The 18,796-nt window shown below is 65.7% G+C and overlaps 1 protein-coding gene across 2 annotated transcripts; it reads right to left on the minus strand.

Moving 5' to 3' along the window:
* Window positions 1-1,931: 1,931 nt before the first annotated feature.
* Window positions 1,932-15,752, minus strand: SLC17A9 (solute carrier family 17 member 9). Of its 2 annotated transcripts, none has more exons than XM_042979967.1 (13): window positions 15,524-15,752; window positions 10,392-10,589; window positions 9,861-10,000; window positions 8,119-8,218; window positions 6,959-7,069; window positions 6,272-6,368; window positions 5,985-6,081; window positions 5,281-5,368; window positions 4,370-4,404; window positions 3,915-4,030; window positions 3,632-3,687; window positions 3,447-3,476; window positions 1,932-2,948 (listed from the first exon to the last, which is right to left on the minus strand). In XM_042979967.1, the coding sequence occupies exons 1-13, from the start codon at window positions 15,583-15,585 to the stop codon at window positions 2,771-2,773; spliced, it is 1,308 nt and encodes a 435-aa protein (XP_042835901.1). In that variant the 5' UTR covers window positions 15,586-15,752; the 3' UTR covers window positions 1,932-2,770. The 2 variants fall into 2 exon arrangements, with proteins under 2 accessions (XP_042835901.1, XP_042835900.1); XM_042979966.1 differs by having other exon boundaries at window positions 6,939-7,069.
* Between the last annotated feature and the right edge of the window lie 3,044 nt (window positions 15,753-18,796).

Consider the following 18,796-nt stretch of genomic DNA (forward strand, 5'->3'; position numbering starts at 1 on the left):
TGCGAGCACGGTTGGGTGTGCGGTGCAGGAGGCCGGCCCGAGCCCTACGCCTCCCGGCTCTGCTGCTTTTCCCCCCATCGCTGCCTGACCTTGGTCCCCATCAGCCACCGGGACCTGACAGGGCTGTTGACAGGGGACGCGTCTGAGCCTGCGAGCGGCAGATAACACAGGGCTGGGCCCCCACCGGGCTGGAACACCCTCTGCCAGCAGCACCCTCCCTGCCAACAACCGTTTCCCCCCGACTCTGCAGCCCTGACCGAGCTCCAACACTGGCCTTGGAGCATCCAGCCCAGAGACGGCATCCCAGATCAGGAACGGCCGTTGCCAGAGGGGGTCGGGCCCCTCTGCTGGGCACCAGGCCTGTGTCCCCAAATCCCACGTGCCTGCCTCCCTCCTCTGACTCTGCGGAGGGGACCGAGTGGGACCCGATACGGCGTCCTGGGGGCCTGGGGCCTCAGTTCACACACGTGTATCTTGGTTCTCCTTCTGAGCAGACCCACCATCGCCTCCTGTGTCCCATGTTCCTTCAGGGGCTCAGGGTCCGAGACCCTCAAGGACTGAGCAACCACGGGAAGGGCCACCTCCTTGCTTACACTCTCAGAGACCTCACGGTTTGCTGTGGGTTGCGAAGGTGTTAAAGGCCTTATCCCGACAGCCAAAGGTTGAAACAAGCCAGGAGTCCACCGCAGACGAGTGGGCGAACAGGTGTGGCCCGTGCACACACGGGACTGTTACCCAACCGTAAAAGGGAAGGACGAGCCGACACCTGCTACAACATGGGTGGGCCTCGAGGACACCACGCCGAGTGGAACAAGCCAGTCCCTGAAGGACGAATACTGCGTGACTCCCCTTGTGTGAGGGACCTGGGGCCGTCACACCCATAGGGACAGGAGGCCCCTGGGGGCGGGGGTAGGTGTTGTTTAATGAAGACAGGCTTCCCGTTCTGGAAACGGTGGGTGGGGACGGCCACGCGGCAGTGTGAACGCGCCAACATCCTGCGCCGCCCGCTGGCAGCGGTCATGAGGGCCGACCTCAGCTCCCGCGTCCCAGGAACGTCACCGTGTTCTGTGCTGCAGGACATCGGCCGCGGGGGGCCCTCCGGGGCTGGGCTCCTCCTCCGCCGGGGGTCACTTGGGGAAAACCTCCAGCGGAGCGCACGTGAAGGCCTTTGCGGTAAATTAACATCCCTAGAACATTTCCACGCGGCCCCCCCCCCAGCGCCTCTCCGCGTCTCCGCGTGTCCACGACGCCCCCCAGCGCGTCTCCACCTCCACAAACAGGCCTGCCCTATGGAGGCCAGACTCATTTTGTAATCAGAGGTCCGTCTTCGGGTTCTTTCTGATCACAGGTGGGGGCGGCAGGGAGCAACGCGTACTCACGCGGAGCTACCCTCCTCCTCCTCGAGCGCACCTGGGCTGTCTGGGCCCGGTTCCGCGGGAGCCGCGACAGGCAGGCCGCAGCAAGGCCAGAGGCTCCGTGCCACCGCGGGCGGGTTCCCCGGGTGGAGGGGCACCTCCTCCCTCGCTGCCCCTGCACGTTCACCTCCACCTTCCTTCCTGCATGTGTCTGCTCAGGGGGCCGCCCCTGACCGTCACCTGCAACACTCCGGGGGCTTCCTCCGGGGTGAGCTCAACAAGTCTTCAATACGTGTTTATTCTTTTTAAAAAAGGAAGATTGGGGGCCTGGGGGGGCTCAGTCGGTTGGGCGTCCAACTCTTGACTTCGGCTCAGGTCATGTTCTCCCGGTTCGTGGGATCAAGCCCCACATCAGGCTCTGTGTTGACAACACAGAACCTGCTTGCGATTCTCCCCTCCCCCCCCCCCGCCCTTCCCCCGTTCACTCAAGCACTCTTTCTCTCTCTGCCCCTCCCCACGTGCTCGCCAACTCACTCTCTCTCAAGATGAATAAATAAAAACTTCAGAAAAAATAAATAAATAAAGGAAGGTTAATAAAATCGCAGCCTTCCTTTTCCAGTTTAATAGCTTATCATTTAAATAAGTCTGGTGTGATCTCTCCACATTCTTAGTTCTTCTACATAGACATCTTGCAAAATCTATTACAAACTCACGAGATGACCAGTTTCTTGTTATGAGAGAGAGAAGGACAAGGTGGGAGGGCTCCCTGGTCCCCAGAAGCATCCCTGGCAGAGAGGGACCCACAGGGGGGTGCCGGGGGGGGCCCAAAGATGGGCAAGGGCGTCTAGCCCACAACCCCCAACAGCCTCCATCAGAGCCGCGGTTCTGGCCCAAGGCACAGTCTCCTGAGGACATGTGGTGAGGCCAGAAGCCAGTGCTGGTTGTCATCACTGGCAGGGGGTGGGGGTCACCTAGTAGGCGGGGGCCAACTGCTAAACAGCCCGCAGTGCACAGGACAGCACCCCCCAGGAAGAATGATCTGGCCCCAGGGCCAAGAGGCTAAGCAGAGCAGGTCTGAGGGAAGAGTCCCGCTGGGTGGTGCCCCTGCCCCTGTGATGACAGACAGGCAGCCCTCCCACCCAGTGACCACGTGGGCACGCAGACCTACGTGGGACAGACTGTGATAGTGCAGCTGCTACTCAAAACACCAATCCCACTCACCCCTGCCAGCCCACGAACCCCGGGGGAGGGCGCGATCACCTCACTGGCTGGTGGAGAGACTGAGGCCCACCAGGGCTGCCCGGGCTCCGCTGGGGCCTGTCCCCCTCTGCTCACACACCCGGGATCAGGAGTGGGAGGCTCTTCAACACAGCCCGACGCCCCGAGGCGGGCAGCACTGGGTCCTCGGGGAACCGTCAGGCCGAGGCAGCTAGAGGTCCTCGTGGGTAGGGCTCAGGTCCACGCGCTGGGCCTCTCCAAACAGCAGAAAGACGCACAGCCCCAGGCTGCTGACGGCAGCCACCAGGCTGAACATGGACGTCCAGGAGCCCGTGGTCTCGATGAGGTAGCCTCCCAAGCACACGCCCACGACACCTGCACCAGAGGCGGACAGGGCAGTCCTGAGGGGAGGGCCGGGGCAGGGACTGGGGCTAGGGTACCAGGAGGGGAGGTCGGGGGCGGCCTGAGGGACAGAAGCTGAACTCAGGTGTCCAAGCTACCAGGCCAAGGGAGGGCCGGCCTCAGAGGGTCCCAGAGGGCCAGAGACCTCACGGGCTGTCCGGCATATTGCCTCTCACAGGTCCTCCGTGGGGAGTGAGCCCCAGCGTTCTCATCCAGCCACTCAGCCCCTGGAACCCCGGGCCTTGAGGATTTGACTCACATCTGTTGGTCAAGTGAGGGCTGGGGTGCTCGCCATCAGAAAAGTGAACGTTCGCCCCAGACCAGCTCCGGGATCTCACTGTCCCCCTCCCCGCTGGTCTGACACCGGGGGACCCTGGAGGGCGCCGTGCCCCACCCTGCAGGGCTAAGGGGCCGGCGGGGCGGGAAGACTCAGGGGTGGGACAGCCGGGAGACACCCGGCCCGCCTCTTACCTGCCAAGGCCCCAGCTGTGTTGGCCACACCTGCGAGCGAGACAGAGCGACAACGAGGATGGGTCACAGGAGGCCCTCACCCGGGGGCAGCCCCTGGGGGCCCGGAGAGAGGACGGGGCTCGGGTGAGGCAATGTCTGGGTGGGGAACAGCCCCTCCTATTCAAACAGGGGCCAGTGGCTCTCACCGAACAGAAAGCCGGCACAGGATGGAGCCAGGTCCTGGATGTTGACGGAAATGCCACTGTGGGAAAGAGAAAGGGAGGTGGGCGAGCAAGTGACCACGGGGCGGCTGCCACCCCATGGAGTCCGGGGCTGGTCCTCTGAGCACCCGGGGTCTAGAAACTGCCACGCGGGCACTCGGAACCCAGCCCAGCCAAGGCCCGCCCCCGACAGCAGGGCGCTCAGCCATGCCAGGGCACACCCACCGTGCCAGGGTGCCGGCCGGTGAGTGGGGCGCCCGGCCCTCACCTGTGGTTGAAGGTCTGCAGGCCGATGGAAGCTGATGCAAACACCACAGATTTGCAGAAGCTCGAGGTGTGCCCCAAACACAGGGCAAAAACGCTGGACAGGCCAAGGCCCATCACCTGCGGGAGAGAGGATTGGCGCCTGCCGACAGGGCTCCTCCCGGGGCCACCCGGGGCGCACCGAGCAAGGTCACTGGGAAAACCCCTCCCAGGCCTGCCCAGCGGGTATGAGACCCCCACTTGTCCGACCAGAGGGGAATGGGGGCGACCCAGGCCCAGAGACGTGTGCGGGGGCCTGGGGGGGCACAGCTGGGAGAAGGGCCTCAGGTCGGCCAAACCAGCCCTCAGCACTGACCCAGGGCACCTCCGAATGCTTTCTGGGTCAGGAGACGGGGGGTCACAACCCGCAGGTCCCGGGAGCAAACCAGGGGTGTCCAGAGGAGCATTTCACCTCCCTACCTGCATGAACTTCCGAACAGTGATGGTTCTGTAACCTGAGAAGAGGAGAGAGGTTCCCATTGGCACCCGCGTGGGGTCCCAGCCGGCACGGCAGCAGGGAGGGAGCATGGAGGGGAGGGCCGGGCCCTGGGCTCAAGGAGGGGGTGTCCCGGGTCGTGCGTGAGACATGTGCACATGTGGGTGGGCACACGTGCCTGCACTGGGCATCCTGTGTGCTGGGTGTGTGTGAGCAGCTGTGTGAATGTGTGTGGGCACGTGTGCCCTGTGCTGGGCATCCTGGGTGCGTGTGCACACCCGTGTGAGTTCCTGTGGACGCGTGTGCCCTGCCTGGGCATCCTGCATCCTGGGTATGTGTGCACGTGTGCGAGTGCGTGTGAGTGTGTGTGCCCGGCCCTGGGTGTGCACCTAGAGGGCTCTCCAGGACAAGGCCAAGCAGACACGCAGAAGGAAGGCCCCGGGACGGTTTACACACGTGCTGTCTCCCTGTTTCTGCAAAGTCTCCACTTTTTCCACAGTGAGTGTGCAGGACTCTCTCACTAGGAAAGGACTAACGTCTAAGAATGCGTGTGCGTGCGCATGCGCGTGCGGTGTGCGCGTCTGTGAGATCCTCGTCCTCGGGCGTGTTCGCTGGGGTCCCGGGCTCGCGCACACAGCCCCCCCGACCTATGACCTCTGACCCCTCTGAAGACCAAGGAGGAGCTCCACGGTGCCCGCAGGAATCGGGTCCTCTCCCTGTGCCCCACCCCCTCCGGGAAACTGAGGCTGAGGTGGTCGGGGCCCCACTCTCGAAGCGAGGTCCTGGGGGTGGCAAGACCCCTCCCATCCCCGTAGCACCCCCAGGAGGGGGCCCCCACCCCCCACAGTGTGGCAAAGCTGGGTGGGCTCCCGGCGGCCCCTCCTCCAGGGCTCACCCTGATTGATGAGATGGTCGGAGAGGAACCCGCTGAACAGACCGGCGGGGATGGCCACCAGCCAGGGCACCACGTTGAAGACCCAGCCCTGCAGGGAAGAGGGAGGCCTCGGAGGGCACGCGCCTGGCCACCCGCGAGAGGTTGCACAGGCCGGTGGCTGCCCGTGTGCCCTGATGCCCGGTAAGTCTCCCCCTGCCCACAGGCTGGGCTCCCGGGCTGGAGGGCCCCCCTGACCTTGACCTCCCCCACCCTGGCCGAGCTCCACGTCCACTAGGGCCGCCCTCCTTCAGTCCGAGTCTCCCTCACTGGCCCCCCACACCGTGACAGGGCCGAGCAGGGGGGACACAGGCCCACCGTGTGGAGGTGCAGGAGGTTCTGGTCACCAGACGGGGAGGGTGGCCAGGGTGGAGTGGGCCAAGCTGACCCTGCCCGTGTCGCGATCCCCACTTGGCCTCGGTCCTGACCACGCACAGACCGTCGGCTGAGCCTAGGGCAGGGCTCTGCCGGGCGGCCGCACAGGGTGCATCCCGGGAGCGGGTGCTGTACGGTGGTGGGAAGGGGCCCTGTCCTGGGTGGCTGCACCAGACCAGAGGGGCCGCGGGCCCTGAGCACGGGCGAGGTCAGCTCGGGGCCGCGAGCCCGAGTGGGGCCGCAAACAACACCGTGTCTCCGTCACCCCGCGGGCACCAGGGTGGTCCACCCACCTTGGAGCTGGGGAACGTCTCCTTGAAGAAGGTCGGCAGCCAGGAGAGGAGGATGAAGAGAGCGCACGCGGACGACAGCTGAGCGGAGATGGCTGCCCTGGGGGGCGCGGGCCGGGCTCAGGGTCCACGCGCCCCAGCCCCGCACGGAGGGGCGCCCCCGCCAGCCCCCGCGGAGCTCAGAAGCCGGGGTGACCCCGGCCCGTGTAGGCTTCGGGAACACCCGAGATCGGCTGGTCTCGGCCCCGTGCCGCCCCACCCCAAGCTGCGGCCCCGAGGCGCCGGCTCACCAGACAGAGGGCTTCCGGAAAAGCTGTCTCCAGGGAACTTTGGTGCGCCTGGACACCCGCAGGCCTCGCACCAGAACACCCAAGGCCAGGATGAGATCTGAGGGGCAAGCGGTTTCCATGTGGAAGCTCCTCAGAATCGGGGGACGGCGTCTGCTCGTAACAGACGGCTCCCGGGGGGGCAGCTCCAGGGGCCAGCGCCCCCACAGCCCTGCGGCCCGCCTGGCTGCCCCGGGGACGGCCACACCGTCCTCCCTGCCAGCACCTTGGGCTGTCGGCATTTGAGGGAGTCTGAACAGACTTCTTCGGTCCTTCCCCCGCCCTCGGATCCCCCAAGCCCCGCTTCCTGCCGTCTTTAGACCAATGGCCCCTGCCAGGTGCCTGTGCCCGGTGGGCACCTGTCTCCGTGTGCCCGCTTCTTCCTGGGGCACGGCTCCCAGTCCTGAACCCGGGCAGAGCCGGCCCGAGAACTGGCATTTTCCTCAGGCTCTAGTCTAGAGGATGCTTTTCCGGACGGGGCCAAGCTGCAGCCCAGGGACCCGCTGAGCGGGCGCTACTCCGCAGGTGAGTTGGGTGGATGTTTAGCGGCCGCTAGAGGGGCCGGGCGCCAGGCCCTCGCCCTCCCTGGGCAGCTGCGTTTGCCGGCCATCGCCCGCCCGGCCGCAGTTACCTTTTTCACTCAGCAGGTACCTGTGCACATAACACACCCACAGCAGGGTGAGCCCGCCGGAGAGGTAGAAGACGCTAGGCCAGCCGTACCAGTCCAGGAGCAGGGAGCCCACGGCCCCCGTCACCAGCGTCCTGAAAGACAGGTGGCCGTGACCCTGGGCTTTGCTGGGGCAAGGCGATGCCTCTGAGCACCCCCACCCGGCATAAGCTCGTCGCCAGGAAAGCAGCCGCCCCAGTCTGAGCGTATTTTGTGAAGCGTTCAGAGAGTTCAGGGAGACTTCCGGCTGCCTTGGCACCCAGGGGACGTGGGCACAGCCGTGCGGCTGTGACACGGCACAGGGGCCCTCTGTTGCTTTAATTTCTTGCTTCCGGGCCTCCAAGTTGGCCTCCAAGATGTCTAAACGCAAAAGCGGGAAAAGCAAGCACAAAGCCCAGAAGCCCTGTGGATCCTCGCCTCCTGCAGGCCTGGGCGGGGGGGGGGGGGGGGGGGGGGGGGGGGGTAGGGGGGCGCCTTACCCCCCCCCGGAGCCTCCCTTTCCTCATCTGTGCAGTGGGCAGAGTGTGTTCCGTGCCTCTCAGCCTAAGACACAGGCCCAGGACGCCTGGGTGAAGCGGGATTTCAGAAACAACGCACACCGTTCCTTGTGGGAGTACGTCCCACATGGCGTATCCAGAACCCCCGTTCCACTGGGCGCTCTGGGCTTTTATCCGGGCTCCTGGCCCGTCCTCAGGCACCCCTCCACGCTCTGATTTCTTGCCTGCTTCTTAGCAGCGGGGGAAGTGAGGGACCTGAGCCCCGGGTAGTGAAGCCCCATCAGGACAGCAACATGTCCCTTCTCCCCGAGCCAGGCCTCCATTCAGGAGTACAGGGACAGGGTCTTCATGTCTGGACCATGTCACATGCCCCCCAGGGGAGCACAGGTCGCCTCCCACATCGGGAAGGCACCCCCTCTGGCTCCCTCAGCACAGATGAAAGGGAACGCCGTGTCCCATTGCCAGAGCCTCAACCACACCACCTGCCCTGGGGACAGAACATGCACAAGGGTGGGGGGGGTCCCCCGCAGCACAGAAGCAGCCGACCCGCATCTCCCTGAGCCGCAAAGGTGCCCACGTGGCCTGTCCCCGCCCAGGCCCCCCTGGGCACACCCTCTGTCCCCTGGGCTCTCAGGGCCAGGACTTACCCAAATTGGGAGCCGGCCCCCACGGCACTGTAGGTGAAGGCGCGTTCGCTCTCTCGTACCTTCTGTGACAGCAGGCTGGTCAGCGCCGGGAAGTAGACCCCTGAAACGAGCAGAGAGCTGCGTCCCCACGCGGTCACCTGGGGCCAGGGCGGGGCCAGCCAGGACCGAGAGCTGCTCTGGGAGGCTCCCCCGGGGACCAGCAGGACTGGGCTCCGAGGACCTGTCAGCTGGACTCTCAGCTGGGGGACAGGTGTGCTCAGGGTCCTGGTACAGAACGGGCTGTGGGAACGACGGAGTCTGAGCTGGCACTCCTGACACACCAGCTCGAGTCCTGGTGCACACTCACACTCACACACGCACGCCACATGCTGATTCGTGCATGCTCACGCGCGCACACTCACACACACGTGCACGCTTGCTCGCACAGGCCCACTCACACTCGCACACACGTTCACACACTGGCACGCTCTGCTCGCACGTGCACATTCGCACTCACTCTCGTGCTCGCACGGACACGCTCACAATGCTCACGCACACTCGCACACGCATGCTCACACATGACACGCTCGTGCACGCACGCACACCCACACGCTCTCTCGCTCGCACACGCACGCTCGCACGCGTTCACACACGCAGTGCACCTACAGCCCGTGAGGCCCGAGCGAGCGGCCCCACGGAGCCACGGTGCCTGGATGTGTCGCCGTCCCACAGCCACACGAGATGTCGCCGCAGGGAGGCCCGAGGGACCCCGGGGCCTCTTCGCAACTTCCTGCGAATCTATAATCATTGCAAAACCTAATTTTTAGAACAGGGACGGCGGCTCCCGCCGCTGTGCTTTTCTCCCAGGAAGAGCTAAGAGGCCAGGGGCTGAGGCAGGGCCCGGCCTTCCCGTCGGGGCCCCACCCCTGCCCACACCAACTGCCAGTCACCCAGGCTGATCGCTGCCCCTTGAGCTCTCGTGACGGCACGGACCGGCCCCCCACCTCCCAGGAAGATGGGGGAACAGCCTGAGCTGAGGGCCCCCTGGCTGGACGCCCAGAAACCCCAGCCACGGGACCGGCCGCACGTGGGGCACCGCGGTGAACCCACGGGGGCTCAGGGGCCGGACTGCCCGAGAGGCGGACCGGTGGGCCGGCCAGGAAACAGGGAGAGGCCGAGTGCAGACGCGGGTCCCGGAGGCTCCGGCCAGGGGCAGCCTCTGCCCAGCAACACGCAGAAACTCAGCAAGTCCCCGCTGCGCCAGCAGCCAGGGGCGCTGACGGCCACCGTGTGGCAAGCTGCCTGCCACCCACGCCCCCGGGGTGGGCCTTTTGGCGGAGGGGGGCATCTGACATCGGATTGCGCCAGACCGTGAAATGTTTCTGGGAAACAGAGCTTCGGCGCCAAGGCCTCGCGCGGCACGACAGACCCGCCCGCCACAGGGAAGCGCAGCCGAGCGCCGGCCGCCTGCTGGGGGCGGTCGGTCCTCGTGCCTCCCTGCCCACGAGGACAGCTGCCCGCCCGCCGCGCTGGGGGCTCCCGGGGCCTTATCAGCAGGCGCACGAGACTTCCTCTGACCTAAGCACACGCGCGGGAGCACGCCTGAGTACACGTATGTACCCACACGTACACCCACCTGCACGGACACGTCCACACACCCACGTGCCCACGCGCGTGTACCTACACGCGTACACAACGCGTGCGTGCTCGCCTGGCGCTGGCACGGCTGGGACCGCAGACGGGAGCTGCCAAGACAGCCCTACCTTGGAGCAAGCCCGTGAGGATGCGCGAGAAGGTCATGAGGACCAGGTGAGCACTGCTGAGGCGGGCGAGCAGCGGGGTGGCGGCAGTGATGAAGCCCCAGGCGGAGGCGGACAGCAGGATGACCTTCTCACCCCCGATCCTGGAGGAGGACGAGAGCACAGTGGCGGGTGGCGGGCAGGGTGGGCGGGTCCTGCCCGGAGGAGCCCAAGCCGGTGCCTGCTCCAGCCCGGCTCTGAGCTGCCGCCTCCGGGCCGGGCGCCGCTTCCTTGTCCTCCTCCGCAGAAGGGGCGGGGGGTGAGGGCACAGGCCCAGCCTGTCCCTCCGTCCCAACAAGCACCCCCCCACCCCCGCCCCCCAGGACAAGCGCCCCAAGGGGAGCCGCGCACCTGCCCCCGGACCGCCTCCTCCACGGACCTCTGTCCTCCCGGCCGATGCCTCTCTCCAGGCCAGGCCCGGCCCCACATTCATCCTGCGGGAGCCGCCTCCCCCCGGGGCAGCCCCGGCCCCGCGTGGGGAGCAGGGGTGGTTACCGGTCCCCCAGGTAGCCGCCCACCACCTGAGTCAGGCAGTAGCCCCAGAAGAAGCTGCTGAGCACGACGCCGGCTTCCTTCTTGTTCCAGCCGAAGTCCTGGCTCATGGAGACGGCGCACACGGGCACGCTGACCCGGGCGCAGTACAGCAGGCCCGTGCCCAGCAGCAGCGTCCCCGTCCATGCCTGGCACTCGGGCCTGCGGGACAGGAGGGACGGTGTCACCCAGGAGGGCAGCGTGGCCGCCCCTCCGACACCGGAACCCCCCTGCGTGTCGGCACCGGAAGCACAGGCAGACCCTAGGAACGAGTCACGACAGCAGAGGCTGGGAGCAGCCGGACGGCCAGCAGAGGGGCACATGGGACAGAGCACAGCTGGAGGGGTGTGCTAGTTGGGACCGGCAGCCAGGTCCACGCCCCCACTCCCCGCTCCCCACAGGCCAGGCTCCCCAGGGAAGCAGCTGGGCAAGAGCAGACAGCTCAGTAACCTGCCCAGGAGACCCCGGCTGAGGCCAAAAGGGAGGGTCTCGTGGCAGGGGTGGGCCACTACGGGATAGGAGCAGGGCAGTGGGTCCCCGAAGGCTCCGCAGGAAAAGCTGTGTGTGCCCAGCAGAGGAGGTCGGGGCAGGCGGTGCTGGGCGGCCAGCGAGGGGACAGTGCCGTGGGGGTGGTCGGCCCTTGGAGGAACCCGGGTGGAGGAGAGGCAGGCCCGGCTGCCTAGGAAGTCGCCAGACAGGTGTCCACAGGGGGCCGGTCCTTGAAACTTCTGGCCAGTGCTCCCTGACTGCCCCTGAGACCAAGGGAACTGAGAAACTGCCAGAGCCGGGAGATGACGCCCCCGTGCATGTGGGGTCCCGGATGGGGTCCTGGGGTGTGAAAACCAACGGCAGAAATCTGAGCAAACTCCAGGCTTTTGTCCGTGGTTCCCTGCGGAGAGGGACTCCCAGGCGGGACAAAGGCAGGACGCTGACAGAAGATGTGGAGGGAGGGGTGGGCGGTAGAGTCACTCCCTTCACGTGACTCTGTAAATCAAGAACTGGCCTCAGAGACAAAGTTTACTTTGAAACAATGAGAGAGAGGGAGCTGTGGGCACCAGTCGTGGGGGTGGGAGATGGGTGGAGAGGGGGTACCGCTGGTGACTTGTGATGTCCCGTGCGGAGGGCGGGGTGTGCAAGCTGGGGGCGGGTGGTCAGAGAGTGCGGGGGCCTTGCAGCAGCCCCGCGGGGAGCTCAGGGGCCCCACCTGCACGGGGACCCATCCCGAGCAGGGCGCACACACCAGGAGCCCCATCAGTGGGTGTGATACGACGCACCCATTACCACAAACGCCCCGACCTGGAGCGGGGCCCACCTGCCAGGAGAAGTCAGGGCTGCGGGCCTCCCCGCAGGATGGACCGCTGACCACAGGACCTGCCCCGGGGGCTGGCCTCCAGGCGCCCAGGTGTGGGTGGGTCTGTGGACACGGAACGAGAGGCCTGGCCTCTTCGAGCCTCCGTTTCCTTAGTGAAGACAGGCTGGTCCCCATGACAGCTGCCTCTTCATGGGTGAGTGGATAGCAGAGTGACCAGCAAGTTCCCAATGTCCCAACAAGAAGCCACTGTGACCAGGAGGAAGGGAGGCCAGGCAACTGTGTCCACCTCCTCCGGCTGATGTCTCCACGTGGGTCCACTCCCTGTCCACAAACCACAGTGTGCTCTTCCACGGTCAGGGAGGAGGCGGCCCTCCCCACGGCCCCGACCTGCTGAGTGGCCCCACCGTGGGCGCCCTGGGGCCGCTCCTGGCTGCAGCCCCTCCACAGCCAAGGAGCCACTGCTTGAGGCTGTGGGGTCCTGCAGTCCTACCAGCAGAGACAGCTGATTCGAGGTTCGACACCATCACTCGGGAGTTTGGGGGTGAATGAGTCTGAGTTCCAGCAGCCGGCCTTCCGGCCCCAACAGACCCCTATCTGTAGGCCAGGGCCCCATCTGGGGCTTGGGGATTCCAGTTCCAAAGTGCCTTCCAGCTCCTGATGGGGCGTGTGGTGTGGGCATCAAAGAAGTCCCCGTCCGGGCCCTAGCACGACGTGGGGAACCCCATCCCTTCCCTGGACTGGTTTCCCGGGCATGCTCTGGACCAGGCACTTCAGGCTGGGCCTCTGGACCTCAGAGGGGTGTGGCACGCAGGGCTCCAGGGCGCCCTTCTGTGGCCCTCTGCTTTTATATACCAGAACCAGTGGGAAATCGGGTCCTGTGCTAAAAATATCCCCAGCTGTGCAATTCCAGAAGCCAGACACTAGACCCTGCTTTGGCTGAAGCTGGGGGACGGTGCTCCACTTGGAAACTGCCCAGTGACCCCCGTCACATGGCCCCCATCCCCACCTCCAGGTTCTTAAAATGTTACTGGAATGATTCAGAAGCCTGGACAACGGGGACAGCAGCACGGACCCGAGGTCCCAAGGCTTGAGAGGGATGGGGCCATAGGGGAAGCTCAGTGGCTGTCCCTCTGGGCCCGGGGGCCCCAAACGTTAGTTTTCTTTCCAGAACTGAAGACCGTGGGGCGGAGGCAGGGCCAGGCATCTGCGAGGCTGATAAGCCCGCAGGTGGCACCAGCTCACTGCCCACCCGACACAGGACCCGGGGCCCCTGGCAGGGCGGACCACCGTGGGCTCAGGCACCCGCCCCTCTGGGGTTCCGGACCTGAAGATGATGCCCCCAACGTCTCCCCGACACTCATCCCTGGGACTTGACCACAGTCGCCCCACGAGCACCTCACACGGTCCTCCCTCCCAGCCAGCTTTCCAGCCCAGGGGCAGCAGGCCTGTTGGGCACATCGCTCTCCTGAGCAAACACTCCCACTGGCCTTACTGGGGAGGTCCAGAGCAACACAGCCCAAACCGCCCACCGGAGTCCGTCCAGCTGGCCTGAGCCCAGCCGGCTGCAGCATCGCCACGGCCTCCGGGTGCCCCGTTCTGGGGGAGCCCACGGCGCTCCCACGCCCCCGCGCCCCCTGCACGCATGTGTATGCACTGCCCAGGGGCACCAGGAGAAGGCGGGCGTGGAGTAGAGCTTCCAACACCCCCACAGACAGCCACAGTCCAAAGGTGCCTTCGAGAGGAGCTTCATTCCTTTCTATGGTCAGAGCAGTGGAGGGCCACCCGCGTCCAGACTGGACTGTGCCCCCAGCAAGCCCACCTGGCCCATCTCACTGGTGACCCTGAGAGCCTGGCTGTGTTTGCCCTCTGGGTGGGAAGGCCAGCTGAGGCTGACCCACTCTGGGAGGCTGGCAGGCTCCTAGAATATGGTGCTGCCCCTGGGCCTCCTTGTGACCACGGGAAGCCAAGAAAGGCCCGTCAGCATCCGGGCCAGCAGTCTGCCCTGAGCTTGTGTGGGGCAAGGTGCTGTCTGCTTCCTCCCTGGGAGGCCCCCACGGCCCAGTCCCCAAGCTGGAGGCAATGCCAGCTGGGCAGGCAGAGGTACTTCCTCTCCAGTGGCTGGGGACACAGAACAAGGAAGTCTGGCTGGACTCGGCAGCCCAGACACGGACTCCTTGATCCTGCGGATGGCCTGGCCTGTTTGGGAACACAGAAGGCTACCGCAAGAGTGGATCGGAGAGTTTCATCCTGCCCACTGTGACCTGCCCTGAGCCTCAGGCCTGTGCCCCCAGCTCATCGGAATGCTGCCTATGAAACTTCTAGAAACTTCTGCTTCCTGCCAGTGGCCCTTGTGCATAAGCATCCACGGCTGAGCAAACATGTGGTCACGTGGCCCCTCGATTCAGAAAAGGGAAATGTGCCGGCATTGCAGGCCACGGGTCCAAGGCCACTGGCTGCCCCCACCCCTGCTCCCAGGGCCCACAAGGGCAGACACGTGGCTGTCGAGGCAGAGGGCACACAGGGTGGGCAGCCAGAAACAGCCACACTCACTGCGATGGGTCCACTCAGGGGTGGGGACAGCCTCGTCCCGGCTGAATCCAGTTCCACTCAGGACCCCCAGACCCCTCCAAAACTTCAGGCTGCCTCCCCTGCCAACGGCCTGGGGAAGTGGGGCAGGTGCCCCTTCCAGAGCGAGCACACAGGGAGGCAGTTGAGGCCGAGCCAGCTAGAGCCGCTGAAACGTGACCCCATGCCACCCGGATCAGTACCTGGATCAGCCCCTCGGTATCCAGGGCAGCAGGGGGGTGGGGTGTGGGGGGGGAGGACGAGAGCGCTCCTGGACCCTGGCAGGCACCAGCACGCAGCCCCCCAGCTCTAGCAGATGCCTGGAGCAGGGCCCAGGCCAAGGCTGCGGTTTGGGCTCTGGGACTCCCACGCTCACTGCGGCCCTTCCCACGCCGCTCTGCACACCCTGTCCTGCGAAACGACCAGCTTCTCTCCCGTCTCCCCCACTGGCTTTGCCTTCATCTTGCCCCAGCCTCGGGGACACTACCTCTTAGCGCCTTCCTGTGACCCTGTGCTGGGCGGCAGCAGCAGGTCCTGAGACCAGGCTCCCTGGGCACTCGGAGACTGCCTGAACTGGCCTGGGGATCCCAGGGCCTGACGTGGGCCCGGGGTCCACAGAACCAGAGGGAGGGCTGCGGCACAGGTGGCCTGGTTGTTCAGCGTGTCACAGTCGTGAGGAGAGCCCCTGTCCTGGGGCCTTCTGTCCTCGGCAATGGATGTGGAAACAGAATGTTTCCCAGAATGTGGGCCCTGCCCCCCCAGGAGCCTCCCGCCCCCCCACCATGGAGACCTGTCCACAGCACACAGCTGGCAGGTGTGGGCAGGACTCAGCCACCTGCCATGTCAGCTGAACCTGCTCTCAGGTGTGTGGTCACCGGTAGGGACTCGGGCCTGTAAATGGGTGTGGTCCTACCTGGCAGGGTCACTTCTAGGACCCACAGCTGTGCCCGTGAGCTCCCCCTTCACCAGCCAGGACGATGCCCCCTTCCCCCAGGCAGGACTCCTGGGATACCTCCTGCCTGCGCACCCCCCGGGACCCTGGAGGGCCTGGAGAGGACTCACGGGGGCTCTCACCGGCCCTGGGACTCGAAAAGGGATGGGGTCTCGGGCTGGGTACTGGTATGCGGACCGTCAGGGAAGTGCACAGCCCATAGGTGGAGAGAAGGTGGCCTCGCCCCGTCCCCAAGCCGCCGCCCCGCCCCCCACACCTTGGCCCCACCTGGACCACTGGGCGTCCTCAGCCCCGTCCCTGCGGGCCTCCTCCGGTGGCAGCGGCTGCATCGGGGGCAGCCGTCCGCGGGCGCAGCGCGTTCAGGTCGGGCGCCCGCCTCTCCAACCCACACGGGGCAGCGCCGCCCAAGGCCACGTGTCAGTCCCGGCCGTGCTTCCGTCTGGCGCTCTGCTCTTAGGACGTGTCGCCCCCGGACGGCCACCGCAGAGGGAGGGCGGGTGGGGCGGGGCACACACTCGGTCCCCGCCCTGCGCTCCACCGGCAGCTGTCAGGGTCCACCTCCCTGCGGCTCCTCCGGCTCCCGTGAAGTCCGGCGGCGGCGGCGGGAGTGGGGAGGGTGCGGGGCTCCCCGTGGCGGGTGGCCCGCTGGGCGGACCGGGCTGTGGAGGGCGGGGCCCGGGGGATCCTGGCATCAGGGCTCTGGTGTTGGACAGGAACCTGTGAATCGGGGGATGGTGGTGGTCCCCACGTCACAGGGCTGTGGACTCATCCAGTGACAACTGGGGACAGTCTTCGCAGAATGCGAGAGCAGGAAGACTCAAGCGCCCCCAGTTTGTAAGGTGGGTCTTCGGAGGTGGGCTCCCGCCCTGCCACCCGAGCCAGCCAACGCCGGGCAGCTGAGCGGGCCGTGTCCACGTGGCAGGCCGTGCGGAACAGGCCAGAGCCCAAGGGCGTGCCAAGCACGGAGGGTCTGCCAGCCCCCAAGCTGAGTCCCCGGGGCCCTCTCGGTGCGCGGGGGGTGGGCCTTACGTGGCCTCGTCGAGGACACGGCCAGCACGGAGCCGCGGACGCCGGGACCCGACGGCCACAACCGGGCTTCCGGCCACGCTGGCTTCTCCTAGCTGCCGCCTCCTCCGTCCCGCACAGGGCAGCCCAGCAAGCTGGGTCCCGCCCCGCCATGGCACAGCCTCCCAAGGCTTCTCACTGCACTTAGAACAAAGCCTAAAACATCCCCACAGGGCAGGGCCCCGCCGGCCCCATCCTCCAGCCACGGGGCTTTTTTGGAAGCCAATTCCCTCCCCCCTCCGCCTCCGGAGTCTTCAGTACCGCGCAGCCCGAGGGGGCGCAGGCCCAGCACCACACCCGGTGCAGCTTCAGCTTCTGTAACCGACAGACCTCAAGGACCCGGCGGGGGGGGGGGGGGGGTCTCCCCGGTGTGGTGCCCCCCCATCACCTCTTTCCCCTCCCCCCAGCTTCACACCAGCTATTGAAGGGAGGAGTCTGTCTTTTGCACCCAATTACCACCCTAAATGGTAGAAGGACCCAAGGACAAACAAGTGTGCACAACGTGACTGGAAACCACGAAAATGAATTTCGGATAATAAATGAATTTAATGCAGTGTAGGTTCTACAGCCGGATCCTTCCAAGTTCCGGAGCGGCTCATTCTTCAACGTGCTGGTGGGCTCACCATCCGCGTCTTCAACACACGCGCTGCTGTTCCGCACGTGATTCACGCTAAAAACACAGCTAGATGCTCGAGACCGAGGACTCGCCGGGCCCGTGGGTCTGGAGCTGCGCAGGGCCCGCCTCGCCCCGGGTCTCTGTGCCTCCACTGGCCGCCCACCGGGCCCTGCAGCCCCCAGCCCAGGAGGCCACGGCGACCACCAGGCTCGCTTCCCCCTCGAGCGTGTGGCGCCGTGTGCGCCGCCGAGTGCCAGACGGCACAGCCAGGCAGGGCTCCGCACGCGAGTCCGGCGGTCCGGTGCGGCGGGCGGCAGCGGGATCGCTGCCTCCCGGTCCCCAGGCTCCCGACGTGAGGCGGAGACTCGCACCGCACCGCACGGCACCATTCCTGCCGGTGCCACACCCACGGCCGGGCACGAGGTCGCGGCGTGACCTGCTCGAAAACACAGCCAGTCGGAAGGTGCTGGGAAGGCGCGTGCAGAGAAGTCCACTCCTCCCGGTCCTCACTCCTCCAGCCGCCACTTTTGGTTGGAGCCGAGTAGGAGTCCCACAGACCTTCCGCGTCACGGTCAGAATGGACCCAGCGACCCCGCCTTCCGGGGGTGGGGGGCGGGGGGGGGCTTCCCAACTCTGCAGATGAGTCCTGGTCCCACCGCAGGCTCCCTGCGACGAGAAACACCTCCGCCCTGCAGACGGAGGGACGGGATGCCCGGTCGGCCCAGACTGCCCCTCCTGCCCCCCGCCGAGGGCCCGAAGCCGCCGCAGCTGCGGCCCTGCAGCCTGTGAAGGCAGAGCAGCTGGGGACCCCCACCACTGCCGACGGTCCGCACAGGCACAGAGGCCGAAGGCCCCTGCAAACCCGTGCTCTACGTCTACGTAAGCAACTCGCGAGGAAAGGAAGAGCGCCTCGAAGGCATCTCGGAATTAAGGTGCGACATCCCACACGGGCAGGCCCCCCGGGCCGGGGACCGTGGCCCTCGCCAAACACCCCGGGTGGTCTTGCGTGCAAACCCAAGCGCTCACCGCTCCGCACGGTCACGCCGCCACAAACCACCGCACCACCTCCTGCAAGGTGGCAGGCGTTGGCGGGAAGAAGGGTTCAGGTGCCATCGTCACACGGGGAATGGCGACGGCGGAGGGTTCCTTTCCCCTCTCCGATGTAACAAACCTGTGAGGCTACGCTCAGTAACGCCACCGCTCCGGCATCAAGGCACCCTCCTTCTGCACGCACTAGAAGGCACTGGAAAGCGGTCACTCCAAGTCTGTCAATGTTCCGCAAGCGCCTTCCACGCGAGGCGCTCACGGTCCTGACAGCACAGGATGTGTGCCTCTGCAGGACGCGGCATGTGCGATGGGGAGAAGGGCCTCAGGCTCACCACAGCGGTCCCTGGACTTGGACCATCAGGAAGCATGCGTGAGAAAGAAAAAAAAAAAAAAAGAAAGAAAAAGAAAAAAAAGAAACTTTTCAGCTTAAAACCACGCAGACGGCAGCGCCAATCTATTTTCTCACAAACGTGAAACTCGAGTGCTGCGTCTCTAGACGAGACAAGACTCCTGCGTCCACGCACAGCACACACGGACGCACACCTGTGAAAGCAGACAGTGCTGGTGGGAATGGACAGAAGGGGGCAGAAGGATGCGGACCCGGTCCCTCCACCAGGGCTAGCAGATGGACTTCCCACCAGACGTGTCGGCATCGTCTCTGAGTCCTTCTCCTTCGTAGATCTTCACGGGCAAAAACTAAAAAGACCTTTCAGGAAATCGCTCTTGAGAAAAACAAGGCAAATTTTACTGTGAAATTAACAGCAGGCAGCAAAAGCAACCTATTCTGCATTTTTCAAAGGACGCTGTGGAGG

This window comes from Panthera tigris, chromosome A3 (genome assembly GCF_018350195.1).
Source record: "Panthera tigris isolate Pti1 chromosome A3, P.tigris_Pti1_mat1.1, whole genome shotgun sequence".
NCBI lineage: Eukaryota > Metazoa > Chordata > Mammalia > Carnivora > Felidae > Panthera > Panthera tigris.